Raw genomic sequence first — 14,598 nt, 5'->3', positions numbered from 1 at the left:
TCTTTTCTAGGTGATCCCGATGCGTCAAGACTAGTGGAGGGGATCAACATAAAGAGGAGTCTATTTGGGTTTCTCTATACTGGTAGATACCTTTAAATGTCATGAAATAAAGGGAAATCCCTAGTGGTCACTATATGGACTCTGATTGTACAGACTATTATTTCCTGTAGGTTAATATAAAGCTCACAGTCATTAACCCCCTATAGACAAAGTGCTGAGCAACTGGTAGGAAATGCAGAACAATAGAAGAGACAGGAAAGGGAACCTGAAGCAATTCTACAAGGTGACTCATGCAGCGCAGTGCTCGGAGCGGCCGCCAGGTGGCGCTGCCCGGGGAGGAGCACAAGGAGGAAGCGGCGGCGGAGTGGAGGAAGTCCCGGGGCTGGCGGAGCAGTGACAGCACACACCTCACATCATGTCTGTGAACCTCAGCAAGAATGGAGCCGCCCTGCAGGCCGCCTACAAGGACGTGGTGGACGGCAAGACCAAGACCAACTGGTGAGTGATGCCCGCGGCTGGGTATGGACGGGGGTCTGCAGCTGCAAGGCATGCTGGGACGTGTAGTCCCAATGCTTCACTATCCTGCAGCTTCTCCTATAAAGGGAACTACAACCCCCAGCATGCACCGATCACTGAAGCCACCAGCAGACCCATGATGGAGGCAGAGGAGCACCTAGATAAATGAATGGCTGCATGAAGTTCTCCATAGCAGGGCTCCCACCCTATGACACCCACAGACCCCCCTATATGTGCTGTATAGTAACCTCTGCGGGCGGTACACAGGGGCGCCCCTATTAATAGGGGGTCTGCCATGTTGTATCCGTGCCACGGCTTCAGATCATTATCCCATCTGTTTATGATATTGGGGATAGCCCTTTGTATCTGATGAACAAAACTTCCCCTTTTAGGATGCCATAAAGGGGCGTCCCCCCCCATATTGATCCCCCTATCCCATGACCCCCCCCCCTCATTGTAATAATATGGCTGCCTGTGGTGGTACCAGCTCGGGTTAGAGAAGCTGTAATGTCTCTGTGGGTGTATGATAATGCGGATGTAACCAACCCTCCGGTGTCTTACGCCGATTGATGGTTGCTGAAACCTTCCGTACAGAACACAGTGTCCATACAGTATACCGCCATATAGTGCTCAATACATCACTATATTTAGTATATATTGTCCTACAGTCTCACCCCAAAGCTGCCATATGTATAAGGCCTATAAATAGCAGCATGTACAACTCCCATCTAGTACATTATAGGATTTTCGGATTCATTCCCAGCATATCTGCGTCCGGTTAGTCACCTTTATGTATTACGTCTATAATCTCCTCATTAAAATAGTTGGGATGTTATGAGCGTGACACAGATCCAGTACTCCTGGGACACCTACAGGGACCAAAACTTTTTGGCAGGGGATAATAGTAAAATGATGGAGGCGTGAGATCCGCCCTGTGATGTTACTGCGGACCCTTTTGTCTGTGATATGGCCGCGTGCATGATCAGAGCCAGACTCGGAAGATGTTCTCAATAAACTTTAGAATTTGGCTCAGAACCAAACCCCAAGCCGTACGTCCCACCCGTATAATTATACAGCAGTAATGTATCGCTGGCTGACGTCACCTGACTCGCTTAAAGGGGCGCTACACCTAGAAATGCATACAAATGCAAAACTCTCTGACTCGTTTGTCATCAGTGAGACCTCACAGACATTTTTATTATTATTAAAGGACATCTGCCACAGGATAAAGGACTGTATGCAAATAAACCTGAGGGGCTCCAGGCTCCATAGGTGTTAATGGAGCTTGGAGCCCCTCAGGCTCATTTGTCGATCAAACTGGTACTAGATGCCCTTTAAGACAGTATCGTCTTATAGACTGTGTGCCGCCATATGGTGTCTTCATGAGACACCTTATCCTCGTAGTAATACATAATGTGGTCATGCATGGCTGCATAGTCCTTGTGTACAAGGCCTTGAGGAGAGGGCTAATGAAGGGGGCTTAAAGGGGGACTTTAAAGAGGACCTGTCACCCAAAACACACGCCGCAGTGTTAGAGTGATAGCGTTACTGGAAATAACGGTAATCATCGGACAGCTTTGTGAGCGATCCGATGATTACACTGTACCCCGCCGCAGTGTTAGATAGGAGGTTTCCGGTAACGCTATCACTCTAACACTGCGGCGTTTGTTCAAGTACTAGGAGCTGCTTACTTTAGTTTTGGGTGACAGGTCCTCTTTAATTTTTGCCACAATTCCCTCAAGCCCTACACGACCCCATTATACATCATAGGGGTCCGTTGTATGTTGTGTATATGGAAACAACATGTCGCACCACCACGGTACTGCCGTAGCCCTAATAATAATAATAATTCCTTTATTTATATAGCGCACACAGATTACACAGCGCTGCACAGAACTTGTCACATCAGTCCCTGTCCCCATGGGGCTCACAATCTAATCAACCCACCAGTATGTTTTGGAGTGTGGGAGGAAACCGGAGGACCTAGATGAAACCCACACAAACAAGGAGAGAACATACAAACTCTTTGCAGATGTTGACCCTGGGACTTGAACCCGGGTCCCCAGCGCTGTAATGCTAATCACTAAGCCACTGTGCTCATATGTTGCACTGCATGTGGGAGGTCTCTGTTTTCCATGCGGCCTCTAGACGCCTCTGCAGTTGTATGTTATTTGAGGAAGTAATGTTCCTTTTAAATGGGAAATAGCATTATGTAGGAAGTCACTTTTAACTCCTCATCTGCTGAACTCCACGGTGACACAGTGCCCTGACCCCTAGTAAGTGCGACACCCGGGTGGGTGACAAGTCTGCGGCTCACACACAGGGGGGTTAAAATGTTGGTGGAATGGTGAAGCTATCCTATGCCAAGCTGTGTTCTTCCTGGGTAGATGGGGTTAGGCTCCAGTCACGCTGCCTGTTCCGATCACTGTGATGCATATAAATGAATTTCCTTACGTATCTGTGCTCTTTCAGTAATGCCATCTCCTCAGTTAGAATGAATCCTTCAGCAGTTTTAGCCGTGTGAAGCTTTGTCCTCACTCTGCTGTGCTTAGTTCTCTGCACTGAGCTTCTCAGCTACCCCTTCTCTGCTCTGAGCTAAAACTGTAGAAGGCTTCTGGTTGGATATTACAGCAGTCAATCAAAGTTGAAGAAAGAGTCTGTGAAGCCAATCAGTGTGGAGACTTCAGAGCACAGCAGTGTGAGGAATTTCCTTCTCTGAAATATAAATCTCATCACCTAGCCTGTGAATACCCATACATGTCATTGGAAGCACGTTGCCTTTAATATGCGTTTTATCTGCTGAATTTATCAGCGGAGAAAGATAAATGGAGTGGGTTTTGTGACTTGCTATTAGAGGTTCACTCTGATTATCTTGCATACATTGTAGAGTGATGTGACCACATCCTGCCCTGTAGTCCTCCGGGGGTTTGTCTACATATTATCTGGTCGCCTATTCATTTCTAGAAAACGTTCACCTTTTGTAAGCATTTTTTGTACCTCTAATAAAAATTAAGTAGATTGTCGAATAGTCATAATATTCTACAATTTAGAAGTGTTTATGTGCTTAAGGACCTTAGGACTTTAAACTTTTAGAAACTCTGTGGTTATTAGTTATAATCCCTTTGTAGTCAGAGCTTCCGGTCACATGTTTCAAAGGTTTATGTAAAATGTAAAGTTGTGATGGGAGGATCAGACTACACAGGGTTTCTTTGTAGTCTGGAGATATAATGTATCTGTATAAATTAGCAAATAGTTGCTAATGTGATCTATATGTTTCTATTGCAGGGCTCTCTTCACATATGAAGGCAACAGCAATGACATCAGACTCGCAGGGACTGGAGGTGTGTGGTCCCTGACCCGGTGCAGGGTCACCATATGGTGTAGGTGGTCCTCTCCCGTCTATGGTAGTCTCCCTATTGTGACCTCTCTTCTCTCCTCCAGATGAAGGCCTGGAAGAACTTGTGGATGAGCTGAGCAGCGGGAAAGTGATGTACGCCTTCTGCCGGGTGCAAGACCCCAACTCCGGCCTCCCCAAATATGTCCTGATAAACTGGGTAAGGCCATCGCTATGTGGTACCAGCCTCGTGCCCACCCATCACCACCCATTGCCTTATCTCTGACTCATATTGAGTTTTCTTTCCTCCAGACAGGGGAAGGGGTCAACGATGCCAGGAAGGGGGCTTGTGCCAATCACGTCAGTACCATGGCAAACTTTTTAAAGGTAAGGATTGTACCTGTCTTATAGAGAAATAGGATAATATGAGGTGCCTGACCTGTGGGACCCCCATTGACCCGGGAGAGGCTATAGCGCTGGTTAGTGTGCTTCTCCTTCACTGCTTGTGCAATGCCCTGGCCTTCCATATAGCTATGCCCCATGTGAACAGGGCTGTAATGCGGTGACAAGTGGCTATACCAGCGTTATGTCGCCCCTCGTTCTCAGGATCTCTGCTGTAAGTAAGGCCTTGTCAGCGTCAGTGTCAGACTTGCTTGGATCTTGGCATTGTTCCCTTATACACGCAATAAACTATAGCAACCATTAGGACTCCTGCTGTTGAGAAGTAAGACTAATGACAGCTTAGCTTCTGTGCTGTACAGTATGTTCTGTCTAATTAAAGGGATACAATTCGGATGCCATTTAGGCTGAAAGTTGAGGGGACCGATATCCGGCTGCACAATTTGCGAGCACATATGTGCGTTACTGTACCGGCGGCAGGAAAACGGTAGAGCATGCTCCAACTTTTCCCTTATGTATGGCCGGGCTGCGCTCCTCCCGATGGAGGGGGGGGGGGGGTGTACAGCGCTCGCCCTTATCTCTCTTTTGCACGACTGTTTGCTTTCCTGGGCTACATCCCGGCTGAGCATCCGTCTGGTGAAAAAGGCTTTACTCTCACTTGTGAAAACGGCCATATCCTACCTGTACCGCACCGTTCTCATACAGGTAGCATCCATCCATGGAGACCAGAACCAGAATGTGCATTCTGTCGGCCATCCATCATTTGCCACATGGAAATATAATGCAAGGACGTTCCCTCTGCTGGCCGAACCGCTGCGCCGGAACTATAGTTAATATACGGCACGTTTACATGGGTTGCGTTTGTTTATGTGCAAGACTCATAGATCCAGGCACCGTTGACTGTGGAAATCTTCTTATATTTGTTATTCATGGCCTTCTTCCTTCTAAAATCAACTTTTAAAATGATTCTAATGGGTTAAAAGTGCTTTTGGAGGTGTTACCAGAGCCCCTCTGAGCTGTGGCTTCACAGGGTGTTTCTCTCTGTCTCTGTCTCTCTGTCTCTCTCTCTCCCCTCAGCACTTCCCCCTTTCCTCCCTTCTCCTGATGTAACCTCGCTGCAGCAAAGGAAGTTTCAGAACACAGCGAGAGGGGGAAAATACTGCACAGTGTAACAGCCTGTGAAGCTACAGCATAGATTGCCACAAGTCCCCCAGAACCCTTCTGGCTCATTGGCTTAGTTATAAAAGTTGATTTTAGAAGATAGTAGGCCATGGATAACAAACATAAGTAGATTACCACAGTCACAGTGCCTGGATCTGAGTAAGTTTCCATCATGATGGAATTTGATGTTAAATTTCCTTTAAGTAATTTTTGGGTCTTTATGCTAATAGATATAATATATTTTAGTATAAATTAAAATATATCACTGCAGGGAATCTAGCTGTGGCAGATTTGCATGTTTGCTGAATGTTCTGATACTAGAATCTCGTTCTATACATTTGATTGGATGTATTCAGCAATCTGTGAATGTTCCTATGGAAAAGGCAAAGTTGACATCAAACTGCGGCATTTCTATTTAATAGACTGTGATAAGAATTGTTCTGTCCAGATACCCCCTGTCCATATGTTCTTAGGATCTATAAAGCGGAGTCTAAAACATATCTATATGTGACCCTTTCATGAGGGTCTCGGGAGACGTCACCCCTTTAACTATACGGCCCACTAATACACCAGCTACGCCCATGGCAGTCAGACCTATGATACACATTACACACGACTACCTAACCTTGTAGCAGACTACATATTGTTTACCAAAGGCGCGGGCGGCTATAGCAGATAAGTGAGATGATAACACGGATCTCTCTATGGGGAACAGATAATTGACGTTGTGACGGCTGCAGTGAATAGACAGCGACCCCCGGTAGTGGAATATTTTTACATATAAATCTTCCTTACATTCCAGCGGCATCCAGTTTCACTTTTCCTGCTTGTGCTTTCTGCACAAGGAAAAAAAGAGATTTTCCATTTTAACTATTAAGTGACTCTCCACGGGAGAGCATTAAAGGAAAATCTACCAACAACATCAAGCGCTGATGAACCAAGGGGACTTACTCCTATATCCAGGCACCGTTACTCTGGTAATCGACTATCCATGACCTCTTTACTTCTAAAATCGGCTACTTTAGTGATTCCCAGAGTCTCTCCATGCTGCAGATTCACCAGCTGTTACACTGTGCAGGAGCACTTCCTCCCACTCTGTGCTAAAATATCCTTTTCTGCAGTGATATTACATCAGGCAGGGGGGCGGTGTAACAGCCTATAAAGCTACATCACGTAGGGGCTCTGGGATCCGCACCAGTAACCCTCCTTGCACATTTGCATAATTTTACAAGTTGATTTTAGAAAGAAGGAGGCCATGAATAACAAATATAAGAAGATTACCACAATCACGGTGCCTGGGTCTATGAGTAAGGGTTGCTGGTTTATCATGATCAAGTCCCAGGGTCAACATCTGCAAAGAGTTAGTATGTTCTCTCCGTTTTTGCGTGGGTTTACTCCGGGTCCTCCGGTTTCCTCCCACACTCCAAAACATACTGCTAGGTTGATTAGATTGTGAGCCCCATTGGGGACAGGGACTGATTTGGGAAGCTCTGTGCAGCACTGTGTAATCTGTGTGCTCTATATAAATAAAGGAATTACTATTATTATCACCTTTGATACATCTTGTGATTGAGGAATTAAGGTCTTTAGTCAATTTGTGAACTTTTAAACAAAAGAGGCAAAAGTTGACATGCAGAAAGAAAAAGTCAAAAAATAGATACTTGAGCCCCATGGAGTAGTAAATCTAGGGCCGGAGATGCGGTTGTCCTTGCTTTAAAAACATGGGAGATTCCCTCCGTGGGATTTATCAGTCCGAACCTACAATCACTGAACTGAATGGACATTCTGAGTTGGTTCTGTTATTTTAGGTTGGGTCTGGTAAATCCCACAAGCGCATGGAGCAGGTTTGTCACTTGTGGGGCATTTGGTTACCAGCCACATTAACTTTCTCTGTAATGATCGTATTGTTCTAGGGAGCCCATGTGACGGTTAATGCCCGCGCTGATGAAGACGTGGAGCCAGATTCCATCATGGAGAAGGTCGCCAAAGCTTCCGGAGCCAACTACAACTTCCATAAGGAGACCAGCAGAGGCAGCGATGCTCCACAGGGCCCAGTGGTGAGGAAGTCCTAGTGGTCAGAGATTGTAGGATGATGGGACTAAAGACATATTCCAAGATATTCAGGGGCCTGCACCCTGTCAAAGACACGTTTAGATGGGCATTATGTCTTCTCTATTGCTTACCAAGTGCGGCATTGTACAGTTTTTCAGACTGAGATGCAGACAAGCCATCAGCTAAGGTGGTGGGTATCTATCTGATCCCATCTCATGAATGTTGATCAAAATTATTTTTATTTTATTTTTGTTCTCTAGCAGGCCCTAAGCTTTTGATACAGTTGTTTAAGTGACAGCTATTCCTTGTGATTGCCCATACACATGCTCAGCTAGCTCGGCCAAGCATGCATGTATTCCGATTAATGCTTCATGATGCACATGGATGTAATGGGGACCATGATGCAGCAGCACAACTTGCGGCCGGATCCAGGGCCCTATAGACATCTATGGCACCCGGTCATGGTGCGGTGAGCACACGCTGTCTCACCACACCATGACCATGCAGAGGAATAACCAAAGTAATGCTCATCTTCTATACACATCAGAAGGTCCTCCGGTTTAGTGGCGGGTGCAAGTCCATCACATGGGTTGTGAATAACGAAGACTTTGCTGTGTCCTTTTCCACACAGGGCTCTGTATACCAGAAAACCAATGCAATGTCTGAAATAAAACGTGTTGGAAAAGAAAACTTCTGGGCCAAGGCAGAGGTGAGAACATCCAGTTCTGGTGATGTTGGTTCCTGCCCGGTGTTGGCATAGACTGGCATAACCTGCTGTTTATTCCATGCACACAGAAAGATGAAGAGGAGCGCAGGCTGGAGGAACAGAAGAAAGCAAACCTGGAGCGAGAGAGATTGGAGAGGGAGCGCAAAGAGAGGGAGCAGAAGGAAGCCGAGGACCGGGAGAGACGATTCAAGGAAAGGGCTGGGGAAATAGACGCTCAGAGGTAAGTGGCAGGTCTCCAGTCATTGCAAATGGACATCTCTGGCATGCTGGGAGTTGTAGTTAAAGTTGTAAAATTACTTACAGATTTTTTTTTTTTTTTACTGCAAAACAGGAGGGTACAGCTGGAGACAGAGAAGAAAGATCGGGTAAGTGAATGTGCAAAGAGTTAAAGGAATTTTCACAAATACCTAGTTAGATCTTACAACATGGGTGCATATGCCTGGCACTGCTGAGATGGGTGCAGGGATCAAGCGCATAACCAAGACACCTGCTCATGACAGTGATATCAAAGTCCTTCTATGACCATTGTCTCCCCCAGGACGCTGCTGCCCAGAGGTCAGTAAATGCCCGAGAGATGTTCCTACAGAAAGAGCGCTCTATGCCCAGTGCACCCCCAGTGGGCACCCAGCCTGGTGAGTACCAGCCACAGTCACCCATAGAGATCTATCCTGTCCTTCTGGTGTCTGTCCCTCACTTTGTGTTTTCCATGGCATCATGGAGTATGTCTTTTTGTGTCTCGTGGTGTACGTTTTCAGGAAGGTTACGCAGTCCCTTCCTGCAGAAGTCGACCAGTCAGCCCGAACCAGAGTCTCCACCGTCATCCCCTGTAAAACGTGTTCAAGAACCCCCTGCATCCCCTGTGTCTCGTGCCCATCAGACACCCCCAGAGTCTCCTGTTGCCCCTGTAACTCATGCACCTCCTGAACCCACTGTCAATGTGAAAGGTACATGACTGTAACCTGCTGTAGTGTTAGAGGGCGGATAGATAGATAGATAGATTGTCAGCTCACATGGGGAGTGTGTATGTCTCTGCAGAGCAAGAGGAGGAGGACCTGTACCAGGAGCCAGCAGAAGAAGACAATGTCTATGAAGAGCCGCCTCAGGTGGAGATTGCTCCTGAGTAACACATGACAGTCCATGTTGTCACCTCCACCTGCCATTACTGACTGCTCTCCCCCTTTTCTACCCCCAGGTGCAGCCGGAGGAGGCCGTCTATGACACTGGGATAGATGAGGACCGGGGACTGTGTGCCAGGGCGCTGTATGACTACCAAGCTGGTGAGTGCCCTGCGGGACCAGGGCAGAGCTTGTTTCACAATAGTTTATGGGTCCTCATAGATAATTCTGGTCAATGGGATTGGGAATCCTTACGAATTCCGGCCAACCCCTTTAATTTTTGTCTCTCAAAAAGTTTTAATACACAAAAAGTTAAGAATGAAGCACATTTAATAAATCTGCATAAACCTTGAGGAAAATGGTAAAATCCAGATTTTACGATTTATGCGTTCAGTATATAGCGCCCTCCCTCCCCTGTGTGACTCATGGCAGAACTGGGGCACATGTGTATAATCTATATGAGGGGATATTATGGGAACAGAGGGGGGTTGTATTTACAGACAACAGCTGCCTTGAACAGTGCACAAGTCTGCCATCTGCTGGTCATTCATCCTTGTAATCAGGTGCGCTTATAATCCAGTGAGCCTTATATATGAACCTAGACACTTTAGCAGGCATTGATTGATGGTGCGCCTTATACTCCGTTGCGCCTTATAGTCCGAAAAATACTGTACAGGCAGTCCCCGGGTTACATACAAGATAGGGTCTGTAGGTTTGTTCTTAAGTTGAGTTTGTATGCAAGTCGGAACTGTATGTTTTATCATTGTAATCCCAGCCAGAACTTTTTTGGTCTCTGTGACAATTGCATTTTAAAAATGTTGGGTTGTCATAAGAATCAATATTAACACTAAAGCTTCATTACAGACACCTGTGATAACTGTTACAGCTGATCATTGTAGCCTAGGACTAAAGTACAATAAATTACCAATATCCAGAGGTCCGTTTGTAACTAGGGGTCGTATGTAAGTCGAGTGTTCTTAAGTAGGGGACTGCCTGTACTTTGGTCTTTTAGGATCCGTTAAGACATCTGTTAAAATAACAACCTGCTTCAGAAGGCTGAAAGTAAATGTGAACATAACCTTAGGCCTCATGCACACGACTGTAAGCATTTTGCGGTCTTGTTTTTGCGGCTGCTTTTCAGACGGAAAAACGGTCCGTGTGTCACCCACGTGACCCGGTCCCCTGGGCAACCCACCGTAAAAACGAGTCATATGCAGTGGACAACATTGTATGTAGACCTATTTTTTGCACTCCCATAGACTTCTATGGAGAGACCGTACTGCAAAAAACATTAAAAAAAAAATAGGAAATGTTCTATTTTTCATGTTGCAGTCTGACGGTCAGTTCACGGAGTGGTGAGAAATACGGTGATCAGATACATGGCCTGTTTTTAGATGCAAAAAAAGTCTAAAATGCGTCTGAAAAATAAACAGTTGTGTGCATGAGGCCTTAGTGGGTTTTCCTTTTTAACCCCTTCATGACCACCTAATGTAACTATACGTTGGTGGGTGTGAAGATGTATGGAGAGGGCTCACGGATGGATTACACAGCTGATACCTGCCAGGAACTGGCGCGGTCTATGCTGGCAGTTAACCATTAAAATCCATCATGATAAACCAGGGACACTTACTCGTAGATGCAGGCACCGTCACTGTGGTGACTCAATCGGCGCGGAAAGAGGCAGCGCCGTTTCAGCCATTTGTGCTAAGGCCTGCGGTTGGCGGCAGTCAGGATGGGCAGACGTTGAAGCTGGCGAACCAGAACTAAACATTTTACATTTAAATTAAAAAAAATCCTTGTTTTGCATCTTTTATTGAATTAATACATTTTTAATTTTTTTTTAATAAAATTCTTTTGTAAAATACAGTTGACAGAACACAGACGGTTAAGGGATTAGTTTAGGAACCCCCCCGAGCGGTAAGAAGCTGTGGAATGTTATAGTTGGAAGTTCCCCAGTCCTTATACACAGTTCTATCCCTGTATCCAAACTAAATAGACAGGGCTTAATCCTGCACACTGCAAACCACAAACTACTGTGCGGTTGTATGAAATATAGCTGAAATACAGTAATCCGAGGCACCAGCACCTTATAACTTGTGGATTTTATCACACGCTATGGGGAACCGAAAATGTTTGTCCAAAATGATGCTCTGGGATGTTTAGAAGAACTGAAGAGCAGGGACGCTATAACTATGGGGTAAATGGGTGTCGGGCCTCTAGTGCTGAGATCGAGCCCAATGTGTCTCTGACCTGTAGACAAGGAGAGAGGTATAAACTAAGTGCAGTATACTAGCACTAACCACTTAATTCATATGGGATACTGAGAAGCACTTGTCCACTCCTGATCACTAGTGGACCCAGTGGACTTACACTTACTCCCTGTCCTATAAAGAAGTCTTTATACAGGCGGTCCCCTACTTAAGGACACCCGACTTACAGACAACCCATAGTTACAGACAGACCCCTCTGTCCCCTGTGACCTCTGGTGAAGCTCTCTGGATGTTACTATAGTCCCAGACTGCAATGATCAGCTGTAAGGTGTCTGTAATGAAGCTTTATTGATAATCCTTGGTCCAATTACAGGAAACATTTTGAAACTCCAATTATCACTGGGACAAAAGAAAACAATTTGTCTAGATCTACAATTATAAAATATACAGTTTCAACTTGCATACAAATTCAACTTAAGAACAAACCTCCGGACCCTATCTTGTCCGTAACCTGGGGACTGCCTGTACTGTCATCAGATATGTGATTTTTAGCTGGTGAAACCAGAGGTGTCACTCAGAGCCCTCTCTGTGGGCACCCAAGCCATTGCCCCCACAACAGCGTTCCTTGGACAGGACTCGGACAGCCCAGTATATGCATTGGAGTTTGTTCTCTGAGGAACACAATTCCTGTTTAGGAAGGGATGCTACAATGATAATCCAAATTTCCCCTCCATCTTTTCCTCAGGATTCCAATACAATTTAAAGATGTGGCAGATAAGTAAAGAATAAGTTAATGTTGTGTTAAATAAGGGATAATTCAGTGGGATAAATAAGTTTTGGTTGTAGTTCGCCTATGTGGTCTCTAAAAGGTCCACCATCACTGGCCTATGCTATGCTGATTTTAAAAATGCCTTTATCAGCATTCTGAATCATTTCAGTAGTTTATACAAGTGTATTTCACATTACCCAGATCCCTGCCTGCAGCATGTGCTGAGTCCTGAGGAGGGAGCAGTTGTAGCCTGTGTGTCCCTGTGTCAGTCTCCTCTCCTCCTGTCATGTGCGTTGAGCAGACAGGAGAGGGAGAAGGGTGGTGTGGAGTGCATGAGGAGACATAGGAACACACTGGCTGCAGCTGCCCCTCACCACATGCTGCTGGCAGGGAGCCAGGTAGTGTGAAATAAACTTCTATAAAGTACCGAAATGACTCAGAATGCTGACAAATGCATTCCAAAATTAGCATAGTATAGGCTATTACCTGTCACCAGCCAATAATGACATTCCTGGTGACAGGTTCACTTTAAAGCGATATAGTATCTGCCAAAATTGTATAGATTTATTTGTAGGGTAGTGGCAATACTATAACCTTTCCAGTTTTTCCTTGTTCAGACATTCAGAACTCCATTCCAGTCCTTTTTTCATTGTGCTCCTAATCCAAATTCATTGACCACTTCTGTAACTACTGTAAATCTAACACACTTTGACCTCCAATGCACCCCTGACCCTTGTAGATTGTAAGCTCTGGCGCAGTAACCTTCAATTCTTTCTCTCTCTCTAAACAGCTGATGATACAGAAATTTCCTTCGACCCCGACCAGATTATCACACACATCGAGATGATCGATGAGGGCTGGTGGCGCGGATATGGACCCGATGGGCACTATGGCATGTTCCCTGCCAACTATGTGGAACTGCTGGAATGAGACAATGGGGAGAAGAGATTGAGGAGGGACCTTAAGATGAGAGAGGACCCTATTGCACTGAAACGGTTATCTTATCATGGGCTGTAACCACACGAGAATCACCTAATGTACTTAATGTAACTGTATGTTACCTGTGATGCAGGCGGGGGGTACACATGCTTCATGTACACGTGCTATTACTTCCTTCCTCTGCACTCACATAGACCAAGGAGTTAGGGTCACTCAACTACCACGGTTTATCACGGTACTTCCTCCTGTCTTTGCATTGAGCCACCTCTAGGGGGCAGGGTTTAAAGATTCATTGCTAAGTGTTTCCTGGGGTCACAGTTGTGCTGGGAGGGAAGGGGAGTTCCTCCTTATGTTGCTCCCTTTACACTTTCTTTCTCCTGTTCTTTGTCACCTTTTTACTTGAGATTGTATCTTTCATTCATGTTTTACATTCCAGTTTTATCTGTGAGTTCTTCACATTCAAGACAACAGAGTTTTGCACCAAATTTCTAGCACTTGGTCCCAGTCTGTGCATTAGTTTTCGCATAGTAGCCACATATGATGAGGTCTTAGTATGAACATTCAACAGAGTTGTACTCCAAAATTTGGGCGCACAGAGAACCCATTCCATTTCTAGTACTAGGTGTTTAGTTCCATTTCTACGTTTCCAGTGCTTAGTTCCAGTACTTACAGTACTAAGCTTCTAGTACTTGGTCCCAGTATTAGGCTTCCGGTACTTGGTCCCGGTATTAGGCTGCCGGTACTTGGTCCCGGGACTAGGCTGCCGGTACTTGGTCCCGGGACTAGGCTGCCGGTACTTGGTCCCGGGACTAGGCTGCCGGTACTTGGTCCCGGGACTAGGCTGCCGGTACTTGGTCCCGGGACTAGGCTGCCGGTACTTGGTCCCGGGACTAGGCTGCCCGTCCATGGTCCCGGGACTAGGCTGCCCGTCCATGGTCCCGGGACTAGGCTGCCCGTCCATGGTCCCGGGACTAGGCTGCCCGTACTTGGTCCCGGGACTAGGCTGCCCGTACTTGGTCCCGGGACTAGGCTGCCCGTACTTGGTCCCGGGACTAGGCTGCCCGTACTTGGTCCCGGGACTAGGCTGCCCGTACTTGGTCCCGGGACTAGGCTGCCCGTACTTGGTCCCGGGACTAGGCTGCCCGTACTTGGTCCCGGGACTAGGCTGCCCGTACTTGGTCCCGGGACTAGGCTGCCCGTACTTGGTCCCGGGACTAGGCTGCCCGTACTTGGTCCCGGGACTAGGCTGCCCGTACTTGGTCCCGGGACTAGGCTGCCCGTACTTGGTCCCGGGACTAGGCTGCCCGTACTTGGTCCCGGGACTAGGCTGCCCGTACTTGGTCCCGGGACTAGGCTGCCCGTACTTGGTCCCGGGA

At 46.5% G+C, this 14,598-nt stretch overlaps 1 protein-coding gene across 2 annotated transcripts; it reads left to right on the top strand.

Moving 5' to 3' along the window:
* The first annotated feature begins 320 nt into the window (after positions 1-320).
* On the top strand, positions 321-14,195 carry DBNL (drebrin like). Of its 2 annotated transcripts, XM_072149066.1 has the most exons (13): positions 322-498; positions 3,802-3,857; positions 3,958-4,070; positions 4,163-4,237; positions 7,324-7,467; positions 8,094-8,171; positions 8,258-8,409; positions 8,521-8,554; positions 8,728-8,821; positions 8,945-9,133; positions 9,225-9,292; positions 9,382-9,466; positions 13,074-14,193. In XM_072149066.1, the coding sequence occupies exons 1-13, from the start codon at positions 416-418 to the stop codon at positions 13,211-13,213; spliced, it is 1,311 nt and encodes a 436-aa protein (XP_072005167.1). In that variant the 5' UTR covers positions 322-415; the 3' UTR covers positions 13,214-14,193. The 2 variants fall into 2 exon arrangements, with proteins under 2 accessions (XP_072005168.1, XP_072005167.1); XM_072149067.1 differs by lacking the exon at positions 8,945-9,133 and having other exon boundaries at positions 321-498; positions 13,074-14,195.
* Positions 14,196-14,598: the final 403 nt, after the last annotated feature.

The sequence above is a fragment of the Engystomops pustulosus genome, chromosome 4 (genome assembly GCF_040894005.1).
Source record: "Engystomops pustulosus chromosome 4, aEngPut4.maternal, whole genome shotgun sequence".
NCBI lineage: Eukaryota > Metazoa > Chordata > Amphibia > Anura > Leptodactylidae > Engystomops > Engystomops pustulosus.
Note: the sequence above shows the minus strand (reverse complement) of the source record. Positions and strands in the feature narration are given on the sequence as shown.

What these genes read in the sequence shown, in the direction of transcription:
- DBNL (XM_072149066.1), top strand. Translation starts at nt 416, where the DNA reads ATGTCTGTGAACCTCAGCAAGAATGGAGCCGCCCTGCAGGCCGCCTAC. An exon ending in CCATGGCAAACTTTTTAAAG is followed by an intron (nt 4,238 to 7,323) that starts GTAAGGATTGTA and finishes GTATTGTTCTAG; the next exon opens with GGAGCCCATGTGACGGTTAA. An exon ending in ACCCACTGTCAATGTGAAAG is followed by an intron (nt 9,134 to 9,224) that starts GTACATGACTGT and finishes ATGTCTCTGCAG; the next exon opens with AGCAAGAGGAGGAGGACCTG.